At 35.9% G+C, this 15336-nt stretch overlaps 1 protein-coding gene across 1 annotated transcript; it reads right to left on the reverse strand.

Annotated features, from left to right (window-relative positions):
* Window positions 1-2334: 2334 nt before the first annotated feature.
* Window positions 2335-8496, reverse strand: SPAM1 (sperm adhesion molecule 1 (PH-20 hyaluronidase, zona pellucida binding)). The gene is made up of 3 exons (XM_008585623.1): window positions 7543-8496; window positions 6993-7082; window positions 2335-2895 (listed from the first exon to the last, which is right to left on the reverse strand). Exons 1-3 carry the CDS (start codon window positions 8494-8496, stop codon window positions 2335-2337), a joined length of 1605 nt encoding a protein of 534 aa, XP_008583845.1.
* Window positions 8497-15336: the final 6840 nt, after the last annotated feature.

The following is a 15336-nucleotide window of genomic DNA, read 5'->3' on the forward strand; positions in this document are numbered from 1 at the left end:
GACTGTGGCAGTGGTGGCAATAGGCCTGTTCTAGTCTTCTATGGAGGAGTGCACCTATAATCTACCATCTTTCCACAATCCCTTCTAAATACTTCTTATACAAGAGTTATGTGCCAAAACTTTGTGAGGTTCTATAACCTTATAGAAGCAATGAGATTCAGGGAAGAGATGAATTTGTAACTGCTTGTGACTGATGTACTTTAAGAATAATGATTATCACAGTAAAATACAACATAATAAATAAAGATTTTAAAAAGTTCTTTTAAAGCTAGTCTCTGATATTTGGTTTTCTTGTTTTGTTCTATTGGTGTCTGAAAATCCACATCTTAATTTTCAGAGATGGCAACGTCTACAAAAATAGAATTTGGATATAAATGAGAAACTAAACAAAGTTTCTTCTAAAAAAACAAAAGGCTGGGCCGGCCCGGTGGTGCACTTGGTAGAGTGCGGCATTTGGGAGCACGGCGGCGCTCCCACCGAGGGTTCGGATCCCATATAGAGACCGGTCCGCTCACTGGTTGAGCGCGGTGAGGCTGCGACACTGAGGGTTGCGATCCCGTTGCTGGTCGCGGTACGGGTGCGACACCGAGGGTTGCGATACCGTTACCGGTCACAAAAAAGGACAAAAAAAAAAAAAAAAGGCTTAGCAAGAGAAAAACAGAGTACCCTTATTAAACTATAGAAAAATTTCAACATTGCTGTTTAAGAACCAAGTTAAAATGAGATGCCATTTTTGCCTATCAGATAAACAACAACTGCAGAATTTGATAAAGCCAATGTTAGTGAAGAAAATCAGCCCTCTCATTCACTATTAGTGAGATCATTAACTAGAACAAAATTTTGGGGAGACAATTTTGCAATATCTGTCTAAGTTGAAATGTACATACCCTTTGCACCAGCAATTCCATTTTATCCTGGCAAAGTTTGCCAAGATGTATAGCTCCAAGATACTAACTAAAAAGTTGTGATAGAGAAAAAATTCTTCAGAAAAAGAAGTGCCCATCAATAAACACTTAGTAAAAAAAATTGTCATATACTGGTACAGTGGAGTATGATGTGGTCATTACAAAGATGTACTGACATGGACAGATGCTCAAAATATATTGCTATATGGAAGAGCAAGTTATAGACAATTATGGACACCATAGCCCAATTTTTGTTAACACACATACATTTGCTTCTGATTTCTGTTAATAAACATGCATTTGCTTTCATATTCCTAGGAAATTTCTGGAGTTATACAGAAGAAACTGTAACCAGGAGTTATCACTGATGGTGGGAGGAGGAAAGGGGACTTACAGTTTTCCACTTTGCATTACTTTACAATGAGCAGTAATGACTTTATAAGAATATAAAAGATTTTAAACTAACAGTGTAAAAGAATATACAAGCCACAATTTTTAAAAAAAATTATTGGAGCTTACAAACATATAGTAAAAATCTGAGTCATTATTTGATTGCTTATTGCATCTCCTTCTCAATTCAGATATTAAAGCTTAAACAGAAAGAAAAGAGGTATGTAACATATAAAACATTTTCCTTTTTCCTCACAATAAATTTAAAGCCTCGAAGAGTTTAGTTTAAGATCTTTGTGACTTTAACCATACCATAATCTGATAATATGTAACAGACTGCAGATTAACATATCCCAAACAGTGGCATTGCTCTATGGCTTCATCTCTTTTGGTTTCTGAGGCAAGGGGAGAGGCAGGAGGTGGGAGTAAGATTTATGTGGGTCATACTAGGTAAGGCATTCAACTACAATCACTGTAGGCTTTAACAGAAAGGCAAAAGCTAATTGTGACGTTCTTTTCAATCCTGTGCAAATTAGAGTCCTCAGTGGCACCAGAGAAAGTAAAGAATTCTAGTTCTTTTCCTTTATCTCTTTCCTTCTTTTGTTTTCTTCTTTCCCACCTTTGCCCTTTTCCTCTCTCCCTCTCTCTTGATTGTAAGCAGAGGAGAAAGAGATATATCCAGGTTCTCTAAATTTTACTGAGATGTGTTTTATGAATGGGTTTTCACTTTCAAATTCTTAACCACTCCATGTCAAATTTGAATTTCATCAAAATGTCAGTATCTTATGCGGAATGATTGCTTTGAAAAACTCCTGGCAGTTTTACATATGAAACAGATCTCAGTTCATGTAGAAGCCAGGTAATACTGATGGACAAGCTATTGAGACCTGGAATACAAATCGTGAACCCAGGGTTGAGAATTCCTACAAGATTGCAGAGTTTATCAAGTTCAAAGAAAACCACCATTCGCTAGGTATAGTCATTCAGAAACAAAAAATGACCTTTCAGTGATAAAAGTTCCTTTCAGATTTTATTTAGTCTAAAAAGCACAGTTTAAAATGGACCTATTTCTCACATAAGCTAATATGTAGAATGACAAATTCACTGCAGAAGAACTCATGGTGAGAAACAAAGTATTTACAAAAAACTTTGTGGCAGATGATGTAGAAAGTGAGACATTTTCAGAAGTGAGAGAAGTCTTTTCTTGCCAGCTGGTAGGTTGTACACTGGGTTCTGAGTTTAGAAAGGCCTCTATACAAACACCGTTAGCAATACACACATCAATAGTACGAATGTCTTTTATATCAGCTGTCTTACAAATTAAGTTGGGAAAACAGCTGCACTGAAATTTTTCAAAAAATTGTTGCAGGTCTTCAAGTGTGGGTTGTCCATGTACTGTGTATTTTCCACCTTTCCCAATTTGAATAGCAAAATTTGTTGGATTCAGATGAAGATAGTCACTTGAATTCCAGTGTTTCCTTGTACACACTCCTTTCTCATGGCAAAGCACTTGGCTACACATTTTGGCTGCTAGGGTGACATTGATTATGTAAGGATTTAGTGTAGTCTTCATGTAATCTTCTAGGTTCAAGCAAGATTTCTGTAAAATTATATGATGGTCAAGATATAAAGAGACAAGTTAGTTTGTATGTGAATTAATTCACTGCAGTAAGCAATTGTTAAGGAAGAACAAAACAACAGGCACAGCAAGAAGGAGGATTTATTTTATCTTTACCTTAAAAAGCAAAATTCTTTCAACTGTTTTATGTAACATTTGTAAGAAAGTTTCACATGCTGTTTCATGCAACAAATAATTGGCCAGTTGGGACTTAGCATACCCTAGCCTCAATTTTCCTCAACAATTCATTAACTAATGAGGGTCAGAATGGTAAATCTGTTAGTGTATGGGCTCTAGAGTCCTTTTGCCCTTACTGGAGTCCCAGTTGCATCAACAACTAGGTGCATGAACTTGAGAATCTCTCAAGCTTTTTAAGTCTTAGTTTCCTACCTGGGTGACCCTTGGCAAATCAATTAAACTGGTTATGCTTTACCTTCATCTTCAATAAAATGAGGATAATCATGGTAAGTACTTCACAGGGTTGTTGTATAGATAAAAAGATACAATGCATAGAAAAGGGCTTAACACAGGACCTAGCACATCTTCAATTAACACTCATTAAAATATAAATAAACGTAATAAGCATCACATTTCTCAGACAAGTTTAAACAGCACTGAAAAGAGTGGTTTCGAAATTGCTGGCTCAAAACACCTAAACAGGTTCAACTGAGTATACCTTATATTAAATTTTATGTGTAGTCAAGTTACAAGCAAATAATGATAGATTTTTTACAAATTTGGCAGAGTATGAGTGCTGAGTAACTGAAATGATTCATCTTGAGACTGGTATGTCCTAAAATCGGGACAATGTCCTTTTTAAAATATTAAAGATCCTCACTTTCTTTCATGGTCAGCATTTCCAGTTAGTGAGCTGGCCGTGCTAGTCCTTCAGCAGACCAGAGGGAGTAGTGGTGGTAGGTTGGCAGCAAGTCAAGGAATCACGGCAGCTTCCACTTGAATTGATTTCTTGTTACCTTCCTTGAGATGATGCCATCCATTGTTGGCAGCATATGGCCTTAATATGTCCTCACTGTAATCCCCTGGAATCTGTGACTATGTTAGCTTAGAAGGGACTTTGCAGATGTGACTAAGGGTATGGACCTTGAGAAGGGGAGATTATTCTGAATTATCAAGGTAGGCTTAGTCTAATTACGTGAGTTTTTGAAAGGGTAGGAACTTTCCCAGCTGGGTTAGAAAGATGAAATGGAAGGAGGAGGAGCAGTTCAAAGTGTAAGAAGGACTCAACCCACCAGTGTTGACTTTGAAGACAGAAGAAGAGTACCATGAGCTAAAGAATGTAATGGTGTCTAGAAGGTGGCGGTAGCCCTTAGCCAGCAGCCAGCCAGATAATGTAGATCTCATTGCTCCAACCGCAGGGAACTGAGTGCCAATGACTCAAGTGAGCAAGTGAGGATCCTCCCCTAGAGAGGAATGCAGCCCTGCCAACACCATGATGTTGTTAACTCATTAAGACCCAGGTTGGACTTCTGACCTACAAAACTATGAAATAATAAATTTCCATTGTTTAAGCCACTGTTTGTTGTAATTTTTATGGAAGCAATAGAAAACTAATATACTTTTCTTCTTCTTAACTCTCCAGTGGCTTTGGATGGTGTTTAGAATAAAATTCAACCACTTATGGTGTAACTGTTCGACCCTCCCACACCCACTCTAACTTAGACATCGCACTTGTTTCACTAGCATGGCAGGTTCACTTCAAACTGCACTTACTGTTTCCTCTGCTTGGAATGCTCTTTCCTCTAATTTTTAACATTGTTGACTACATCTTGTCATTCACATGGCAGCTTTAATTAGCCAATGCCCTTCTTGGATACCTTTTTGGTTGACTCTGTCACATACCTCTATTTTAATTCTCTGTATAGCACTTGCCACATCAAATATTTTTCCCTTTGTGTATTGTTCCTAAGCACTCATGAGCTCCAAGAGTGTGTGGACTTTGACAATATTCTACATTACTATATTGCCAGTACCAAGGATGTATGAGAATTTGCACCAAGTTCAGATGACACTGCAGTTGGTTCCTCAACTCCACAGAGACAAGGGTTAGGCAAAAAGAGGAGGAAAGGGATGAGAATGATTTGAAAATCATTAGAGCACATGAGATGTAGTCTATGAAAAGACCTAAGTCTGGGCTGTCTAATATAGAAGGCCTGGTTGATATCATATATATCCATGCTATAAATACTTCTGCTATGGCCAATTTAATTTCAAGCTACCAACCTGACATCACTGAATGCAGAATTGGGTATAGAGTACACCACAGTATGGTAGTATGGTGTGGAGTAGCATACCATTACATAGTATTTCCATGTATACAAGGATACTTCAAAAAGTTCATGGAAAAATGAAATTAAAAGCTAATACAAGTCATCCAATGAATTTTTTAAAGACACTGGTATAGATACCAGAATAATTGTAAATGCATAAAGAGCAAAATTAATGGTAATATGAAGTAAAAGAATGGATATATTTTGAGTATTTATTACCTTTGTTTTTAACATAATTTATTCTATTGTAAGTTCTACAATTTAATTTTTACTAATCTGATTTTGTGATTCACAAAATCACAAAATTCCTGAATATTTAACAATTAGGTCTCACAAGCTGGAACCTGTAGAGCTGCTTGGTCACTCCACTGAATCTAATAAGACAGAATGGAAGGAAATGGTTTACTTGTGTTTGTCTTATGTCAATTTCAGTAATTGCCAGTATACCTGCAATTACCAGTTTTTCAAGTTTCCAATGAATCAGAGGAAACATGACAAATACTCCGTGAACCTATTAATTACAAATGACATTAAAAAGGGGGGAAATAATGACAGAACTAGCATTCGAAATGATCATAAATTGGGAAAGGTAGCAGAAATATATAGAACAGAGTCCACAGAGGACACTATCAAGAAGATACCATTTAGTAGAATATAGTCATATTAAAGTTGAAAGACCATCTCTGAATAAATAATGCTGAAGATAATTTGTGAGGCATGGTAGTAGAATGTAAATCTCAGATTAAAGGGCCATTAAACAAGTGTGACACTTAAATAGTATGTCACATCATCCTACTTATTGGCCAAAGCCTGATTCATTTCTCATAAGAGTGGAGTTCTTTCTCACTTAAAAAAAAAAAAAAGGAAGTCATATGAAGATTTTATTAATGGTTCCATCATAGAATTAATAGAACACTTAAGAAAGGATTCGGGAAAACAAATAATATAAATTAGTAATATACTTAGAATTCTAGTTTTAAAGTAGGTTTCTGATATATAAAAGATATACCAAGGGACATATACATTGCTCTGAACTTATATTTTCTGTTATTTCTTTTTATTGGAGATCAAACTGGAGACAATAGAATTATACAGTAGGCATAAGGGCTCAAATTACCCTGAAAAAAAATTTACAGATGTGACTAAGTATTTTGAAATGAAATGAGAACATGACTACTCTATCTGAAGGACAAGAAATGAATATAATCTTCCTTAAAAGGACTTTTCTGGTCTGTGAGTGTAAAGTCTACTCTGTACAGCGTCTAGGGCAGGACCCCTGGGCCATGAGCTTCATTTGACATTCTCCAGGGCACGTTCATCACTAGTATTTCCACGTCCATCAGAGAAGGAAAAGTACAGCTCAAATTCAGCCGTGTTCATATGGAAGCTTTACTCTCGTATTGAGAGAAAAAGACTGAAGAGGTGGGGGATAAAGATCTGACAGGGAGAATTAAATAAGGAAAAAAGTGAAGAGAAACCTACCTTCTGACACCAAACACCATGTCAGGAAACAGATAACAGTCTTGTTTTTGCTACTTACTAGCCACGTAGCCTGGAGAATTTCAATTAATCTCCCTGAATTTCTGTTTCCTCACCGGAAAACGGGTACAATATTTTCTGCCTTACAACATAACCATACAAGTGCAAGATATCTTTATTTAGCCAGTATTAATTGAACACCTACTACCATGTGCCAAGCATAGTACTTATTTTCTTATTCCATACCAAAATAATCCTCAAAAACATTAAAAGTAGAAATATTTTCATCTATTTTCTACCAATTAAACTTACCTTTTTTCGCATTAAACCAAGGCTTCCCCATATAACAATTCCAGAGGCACCCAGAGCAACAGTTTCACCAAGTGTATTCACAAGGTCAACCTGGCAAATGTGACAGCAGATAGAAATGAAATAGAAGTGTTACACAGAGAACAATAACAGGGAAGCTGTGCATGCTCACCCAACAATAATAATTTAAATATTTATCCACTATTTATTTCTATATCTTACACAGCAACTGTCATACTATTAAGAAAAAAAAAACTATTATCCTTTTAATTACTTCTATTAACAAGAGAGCAAGTTTATGAGTAAAAAATAAACAAACTCAGTTAATACATTGTCTATACTGCCTAATTCTCCATGGTTGCTAAAAGATTATGAGAGTGTAATAACTATTAAACGTATTTTTATTTGGCATTCATATAATGATGTACAACTATTTGTGTGCATATTGCTAAATAACGTTAAAAGCTAAATTTTACTTCCTTTAAAAATGATATTAAATTTCACTAAGCACCATTTGTGGACATTATTTCATAGCCCTCATACCTTAACTTACCTCTGAAAGATATTTCATAGTTAGATCACTAAGAACTGGGCGGGCATATACATAAACTGGAACTGGATTCTTAGCATCAGATACTTTAGAAACCCTAATGGCTTCCTGAACACGATTACGGACATAGAGTGCACCTCCTCGAATAGATGAGACACTGTTCAAATAGATGGATGGGAAAAGGGCAGTGCTTTCCTTCCACAACCATTCGAGATCATCATTTCTTCTCCTTTCTATATCGTAGCAACTTCCATTGAAATTGGGTTTATTAAAACCATAGTTGTAACAATCAGGAAAAAGATAATAACCCCATAAGTGATTTGGTCGAAGTAATTTTCCCAACTTTAAAGTCTCTTGCATGAAACTCTTTGCTGCCTTTTCAAATTCTACTTTGGCTATCTCGGTGGCCTCTTTGACACTAAGTTGTATATTTTGTTGCTGAACCAACTCAATAGACTGATTCTTGTAAACATCTTTAGGTGCCCAGTTTCTTATCCAGGTGGGCCTCCATTCTTCCCAGTCTATGACAGCCAACCCCACATTGTCTGTTGGCATGTAAAAGGCAATGTCTTTTTCAGCTTTCTCCAAATGGTCTTTTAAGGACCCTTTCTGGGGGATTCCTCCATGCACACTTGTGCCTGTTATTTTATCTATATAAGGATAGTAGCCAAGTCTATCAATATAAAATATCGTAACCCCTTGCCGTGTGACATCTCTTCGGGGGCTTCCTACTAAAGAGAAGAGGCTCAGATCTATTGAATCACCAGACTTTCCAAAACAAAGTTCAGTTGGAGCATTCCAGGCCCAGAGGAAAGGTATATTTGGTATAAGAGGGGGTGCTCTGAAATTCAAAGTCAAGCAAGATGAAATCAGAAGGGAGGTGAAAACTGTCTGGGATAGTCCATTGGACTCAACAAAGTTCTCCAAAAAGATGTGTTTGAACCATAACACTCCCATTGCAGAGAGTAATGGCTATGAAAAACACTTGTTTCTTTCTTCACACTTTAGTTTCCCCAATATTTGATGCAAGGCATGAGCACAGATGGAAGATAGTGAAATGAAGCAGTTTCCGTGGATAAAGAGACATAATGATTATATTTAAATATTATTTTCTTGTTTCATGTTTCCAGAAAGTTTTGCAAGTTGCATTATCTATAACTGAAAAAAAATATAGAGAAAATATGTTTTTATGCTGCATTTCATCACAAAGACTGTAAACTTTACCAAAATCTCAACTTTAAATATGGGGAGTTTAATTCAAATTTAAAAGAGGGAAGACATACTCCTGTGTTTGAATCAATAAGATTATTACCTCTTAATATATGATAAAAAATGCTGTAATAGTTAATATTTGTCTCATCTTCCCAAATCATTACTGAGCCTTCAGTGAGATAAATGTCGCTATTTTTCCTTTTGCCTTCCCAGGTGTGCAGAATTTTGTACCTAGCAAGGCCTTACCAAAAAAACCCGTTGAAAAAAAATAAATTCCAAGTCAAACCTGTCATTCTTGTTTATTGCTTATTGAAAGCCTACTTTCTAATGGTGTGACAAATATTGAAAACAATCTCTCATAGAATTATAAAATTTTCACTTTTTCTTTTTTTCTTTTTTTGAAGGGGAATAGTAAGGAAAGAGGGGAAAGTCACTCCTGCCAGAGGTTACAAATCAAAAGTTTGCTTGAAAGTATTGAATCAACCCAAAACTCCAACCCAACAAGTTTAAGTGCTCTTTGTAACACTGCTTGATCAAGTCTTACAGTGATGTACCCATGTGTAAAGTTAATAAAACATTTAACTACTTTATATCTTTTACTAAAATGATTGGTTCTAACCTAGCCTAATAAAAGCAATATAAGAATTTTGGCATTTTTATAGTACTTGATAAGTGAAATTACATGTCATTCTGATTGTTACAAAGTGAAGTGCTACAGAAAATTTTTTGGTACAGTATAATGGTCTGAGCCAAAGACAAGAAATTAAATTATGTATTATTTAGTATTTGGTATTTGCAAAAATTACCTACAAGATGATGTATTTAAATATTCTGTGATTCTAGGAAGAAACTAGAACCATTTTAAAAAATTAGATTAGTAAATTCTGTGTATACTATGTGAAGGTTCAATGAGAATTATACCACTCTTCCCTGGAATGTTAAAGTGAAACCTTAAGAACAATTACAGTCCCATATTTTGAAGATGATTTTTTTCCCTCATGTTTAAAACATGTAGGGTAGCTAAAGATTTTTATAGCTTAAACCCTTATAAACTTCCCTAATCAGGGCCTAGAAAATCTTCACTTAAAGTAATACTGGGAAAAAAACTAACTCCTTTCAAATACCAACTACCAACACCAATGCTGAATGGCAGGGAGTGGGAGAAGGAGATGGAATAAAAGTTTAGCTTTCCCTATATCTCATGGAAGGAGCACACCAAGTTTATTGAAATTAACATTCAACTCTAATTTCCACGTGATCATTTTATATAAGAATAATATGGCACAGAATGCATCTACTGAGAAGGTCTTTACTCACAGAAATCTTCAAAAAAGAATGGACACTTCTATCCTTGAAAATTGAATGAATGAAATAGTTCTTCTTTAGTGTCAGTCTTCTGACAGTGTTGGAGCACAGAACTGGGGACAGACCTAGAAGTTAGCATCTAAAATAGCATCTTCCTTTTATTTAGAGCATCTAATAAAGACCTTTACCTGTTTAAAGCATCTAATACAGAACTTCATCTCCATGGAAAATCTTAACTGATTTAACCCCAGTTAATTAAAAGTTGAACTTATCTGCCACTAGTAATCCTAAAGTCTGTACTCAACTTATACCTATTGAATTGCCTCTTAAATGTCCTCCTTGCCCATTGTGTGGATAATTACTTCTTAAAGCACTCCTGCTAAGTCTTTGAAATCCCCCATCCCCAACAATGGTACTTACCCAGAAGCCTGCTTTCAAAGTCCAATCGTCCAACCTGTCTTCAATAGTATCAAGGCAAGAAGTGGGCTGGTCTCAGTGTCTTCCTAGAGCATTGGCAAGTCATTAGCACCCTCTTGAAAAAAAGTTTTTCTCTCAAAACAGATTTAAAAGCTTAAAATGTGAATACATCTGAAATCATATTTAAATTAAACTGTTATCCCTATTGTAAAGTAATTTTATCTCTGAAACATATGCTAGCTAAATCCTTTAAACAAGGAAGCCCTCGTCTGAGAATAACTCAAAAATTATTTTGTAATAAAAATTATACTAGCTTTATTTTATTATACACAAATAAAAATTACATGTGTAGATATTTGCATATGTAGTAGTCACCACTGTATTGAGGCATCTATGAAACAATAAAATATAAAAAGCAACTTCAATATTCAGTGATGAGAAATGCTTAAATAAGGTGTTTCAGCCTGAGGGAATTTATACAGATATGAGAACTAGTTATTAAGATCATGAAGAAATATGTAACGATGTTTGCCTAAAATACTGAGTAAAATAAAGTGCAAAAATACACACAAGTTGAGGTACACAATTACATGTAAGTACATGAAAGCATATTCTTGAGTAATTAAAGAAGGTTCAGAAATATGAAAGTATGTTTATATTTTCTGAGCATTTATTATATTTTTTTGATTCTCTAATTTTCTTTCATTCAATTATCATATCATTTCTCAAATAAAAAGTGGGAAAAAATAAAATTTAATGCTAGAAATTAGTTTACAAGAACAAATTTGAAGCTCCATTTATTTTTAGCAGGGAAAGGAAAATAACCATAAACCTTATTTTTTGGAAAAGAAGGTGGTAATTGGGATTTTTTTAAAAAATAAATTTTATTGTGTATATTTAAAGTATACCAACATGACATTACGGGAAGATTGGGATATTTGAGGTAAGGAGAAGAGGGTTGCAGACAAAAAAAAAGCCAAACAAAAGAGCCATCTTCTTGGCTTAATTCTTAGCTCTTCTTTTCCACAACAAATGCTTTATCTACGTAACAAGTGCTTTCTCTCTAGAAAATCATAATTAGATATAGGAGTCAGTCACAAGATAGCCCCCAGAATCTACCCCTTTGGTATTCCTATTTCAGCGAGTCCATGTATATTATGAAGTGAAAGAGGCCAGGAAGGAGAACCAAAGAAAGAACTGCAGTGACTCCATGTTCGAACTTTAAGTGACTTCTTCCCCAGGGCCAAAGAAATTGAATTCATTAACATCAGGAAACACTCTGTTTAGACAAAGATAGGTATAATCATTTGACTTGGTAACATAAGCATAATTTACTTTGTTCTATAGATCCAAATTGTCCTGGAAACCCAAGGTACTCACTTGCATTTTAAAACAATATTTGGAATCTTGTTTACTCCTTATTCTTTCCTGTTCTTTTATTATAAAAAAATCACTTGCTTTTTACCTCAAGGGGGCAGACTTTCCCCTCATTTTGAGAGGTAGTCTTCCCCAGTTTGCAAACTTAATGTATGTCTCCTTAACATTTCCTTACAGACTGAAGTGTTTTGCTTCAACAGTATTATTTCAGCAAAATTAAGAACTGAATTTAGATACAATCCACTTACCATTAAAACTGTTATAGATTTTGAATCTAAATTATTATTCTAAATATAAAAAGTCAGAAATATAGGCACATATTGATAAAGGCAAGATTATAACGTTGGTGCAAGCAGAACATAACATTACCGAAGGGAGGAGGGGCAAAGGAGAGATTCCCAAGGTTTAAGTCATTCACGGGGCAGTCTTCACTACTCCACGGTCCCAAGAACTAAACATGATAAAGGCATTGTTACAACACTAAACAAATACTCCCTAGCTTCTGGAAGTTTCAGGATACTGAATGTAATTTTAATGTATCTAGATTACCTTCATAAATACTGTGGGAACCATTCTTTAACATGAAATATAGAAAGCAAAATTTCAAGTGAGCAGAAGGCCCCAAAGTTACTGTCCTTGTATACTAATCACATTTGGTAGTCATGAAATTCCCTCATCTTTTTGTCTTCTTCTGAGTCCTCCAAACTCCTCCAACCTTTGCCAAACATCCAGTCCCAAAGCTGCTTCCACATTTTCAATATTTGTTATAAGCAACACCCTACTTCTCTCATACCAATTTTCTGTATTACTTTCTGTTCCTTATAACAAAATACCTGGAACTGGGTGATTAATAAACAAAATGAAATTTATTGCTTACAGTTTCTGAGGCTGGGCAGTCCAAAGTCCAGGGAACACAACTGGTAAGAATCTTGTCCTGATGGCAACTAGAGCAACTGAGGGTATCACATGGCAAATACAGTGGAGCAGAGAGAGACTAACCCCCTCATTCACTTTCCTTTTAAAACCCCCAGAATCATGCCCCTGACCACCAGTGTTAATCCATTTACTTTGGCATGGTTCTACAATCTAATCACCTCTTCAAGGCCCCACCTTTCAATTACTATAATTGGATTTCCCATCCTCAACAGTTACAGTGGGGATTAAGCCTCTGTGAGGTTGAGGGGCATCCAGTCTACAGCAGGAGTCCTATGCATTTTAGGCATAATGGAAGGTAACTGTGAACATGATCCAAGAAAATAATGTTAGGTATGACTACAACTAGCATTTTTTTTCCAAAATGAAGGTCACGACCTATTAGTGGGCCATAAAATCAATTTGATTGTAATGAGCATTTTTAAAAACAAGTAAAATAGGCTATAATAGAGTAGAATAGGTTAAGAGAGGGTAGATTAGTATAGTGTGGGAAAGCAAAATATTTTAGCCCCAAAATATATTTCTTTGACATATTTCAAGATGGCTAATTCAGGGAGACTGGAAAAGAAGATTAGATAGAAGGCTGGTTTTTTGTAGAAAAAGATTTACACCTATAAATGCAGATAGCCAGGCTTCCTCTCCTTTGGCTACTATCTATTCTTTCTGTGTGCAGTTGTGAGATTACCTGAAATATTTTCTTTTTTTTTTTGTCTTTTTATCTTTTTCCATGTCCGGCAACGGATCGCAACCCTCAGTGTTGCCCCCATACCGGACCGGGGACCGGCAACGGGATCGCAACCCTTGGTGCTGCTCCCGCGCCTCGCTCAGCCAGTGAGCGGGAACCGGTCTGTATGTGGGATCCGAACCCTCGGGCGGGAGCGCAGCCGTGCTTCCCAAGCGGCGCACTTATCCAGTGCGCCACTGGGCCGGCCCCTACCTGAAATATTTTCATCTGCACACAAGATGTCTCTACTTAAGTTTAACTTCTGACTTCCATCTTTCACCTGTGAAGACATCTCCCCCCAGAACTTCAAAAAAATCTGGTCTCAGGCCATTGTTCTTGGGCTTGTACCTCCCCCACCTTCTCTCCCTTGTGAACACTGGCATATAAGCTTCTTGTGTACCCCCACTAGAATTTGAGACATTACTCTCTTGTGATTCTACTGTGCTTTGCCCTTTCCCAGCACATTAAATGATAAAATTTGTTATGCCTTTTCTTCAAATTAACCTAAATTTCTCAGTGATTTTTACTAACGAATCTTCAGGGGTTTTCCCTTGGCCCCTAAAATAGGATAGCAAGCACCAGAATTCCATTGCATGTAATAAGGATGAATATTATCTTATGAATCTTTTCTATCAGTTATACAATGATATATGTGTGTACTGAGTAACAGTGTAAAATGTATTTTTTACTGTGGAATGGATCAAATCACTATGATACACAAAAGCTTTGAAGTCTGATACAACTGAATATTGAATCCTAAGAGCAGCCACTTTCTAATTAACCAGGTTTGGACAAATTACTTAATCTTTTTAATTTAATCTCTTCAGCAGGCAGAAAAGAGTTCTTATGTCTGAGGATTCCTTAAGTAATGTCAAACAGACATCCTGTAGTCCACTTTCTTTTGACTTTTTGGCTTGCACTTAACTCCCATCAGATGGAACGTATGTGCAGCTCTGGGATAACTAAAGAACTAAAAGACAATTGGTTCTTCCCTGGCATCCACAAAGTTTCTGATCAAATTATTTTCCAATGTACTACTTGGAAATTTCACCAAATTTCTGAAGGTAACCAACATACCTCAGAAAATTCTCCAAGGCCCACACTGTCCTTTACAACACTTCAATTGGATTTTATAGATTTACCTATTATCCTTAGTCTATTCCCATGGTTTGGTTGTCTGCATTTTTACTGGATAAACTGAAGGTTATACAACTACACATTCTGACATCACGACAATGGTACAGAAAATAGCTAAAATTATTTCTCATTTTGGCGCCTCTTCATAAATTGAATCAGACCAAAGAACTCATTTTAAGCAGAAATAAACCACTTGTTCACAAAAACTCTGTGGCACTCATTAAAATTTTATAACTTTTTCGATCCTCAAACATCAAGGCAAGTGGAATGTAAAAATCCAGACATAAAAAGGATTTAAGAAAAAGTCTGTCAAGAAACTGGGTTTAAATGGCTAAAAGCATTGCCTTTGGCTCTGACAAAAATCTGGAATTTTTCAAATAGGAGCCATAGATTAATCCCTTTTACGATCCCTTATGGACACCCTGTACCTGCTAGCATCTCTGCACCTTCCATTCCTGGATTGAGTGAACATTAAGGGGACTTGATGAACAATTTGATGTTATGACTAGCTATATACATGAACTAACTAAGTATACTTGGAGCATATCATAAACAAATGAAAAAGTGTGACCTCCATTGACTGACAAATCTTGCCATTTTTTTCCCTTAGGAGATCAGGTGTACATCAAGATTTTTAGAAGAAACCATGCACTGTTACCTTGCCGGGAAGGACCTTGTTAAGTACTGTTAAT

This window comes from Galeopterus variegatus, unplaced genomic scaffold, assembly GCF_000696425.1.
Source record: "Galeopterus variegatus unplaced genomic scaffold, G_variegatus-3.0.2 Scaffold3646, whole genome shotgun sequence".
Classification (NCBI taxonomy): domain Eukaryota; kingdom Metazoa; phylum Chordata; class Mammalia; order Dermoptera; family Cynocephalidae; genus Galeopterus; species Galeopterus variegatus.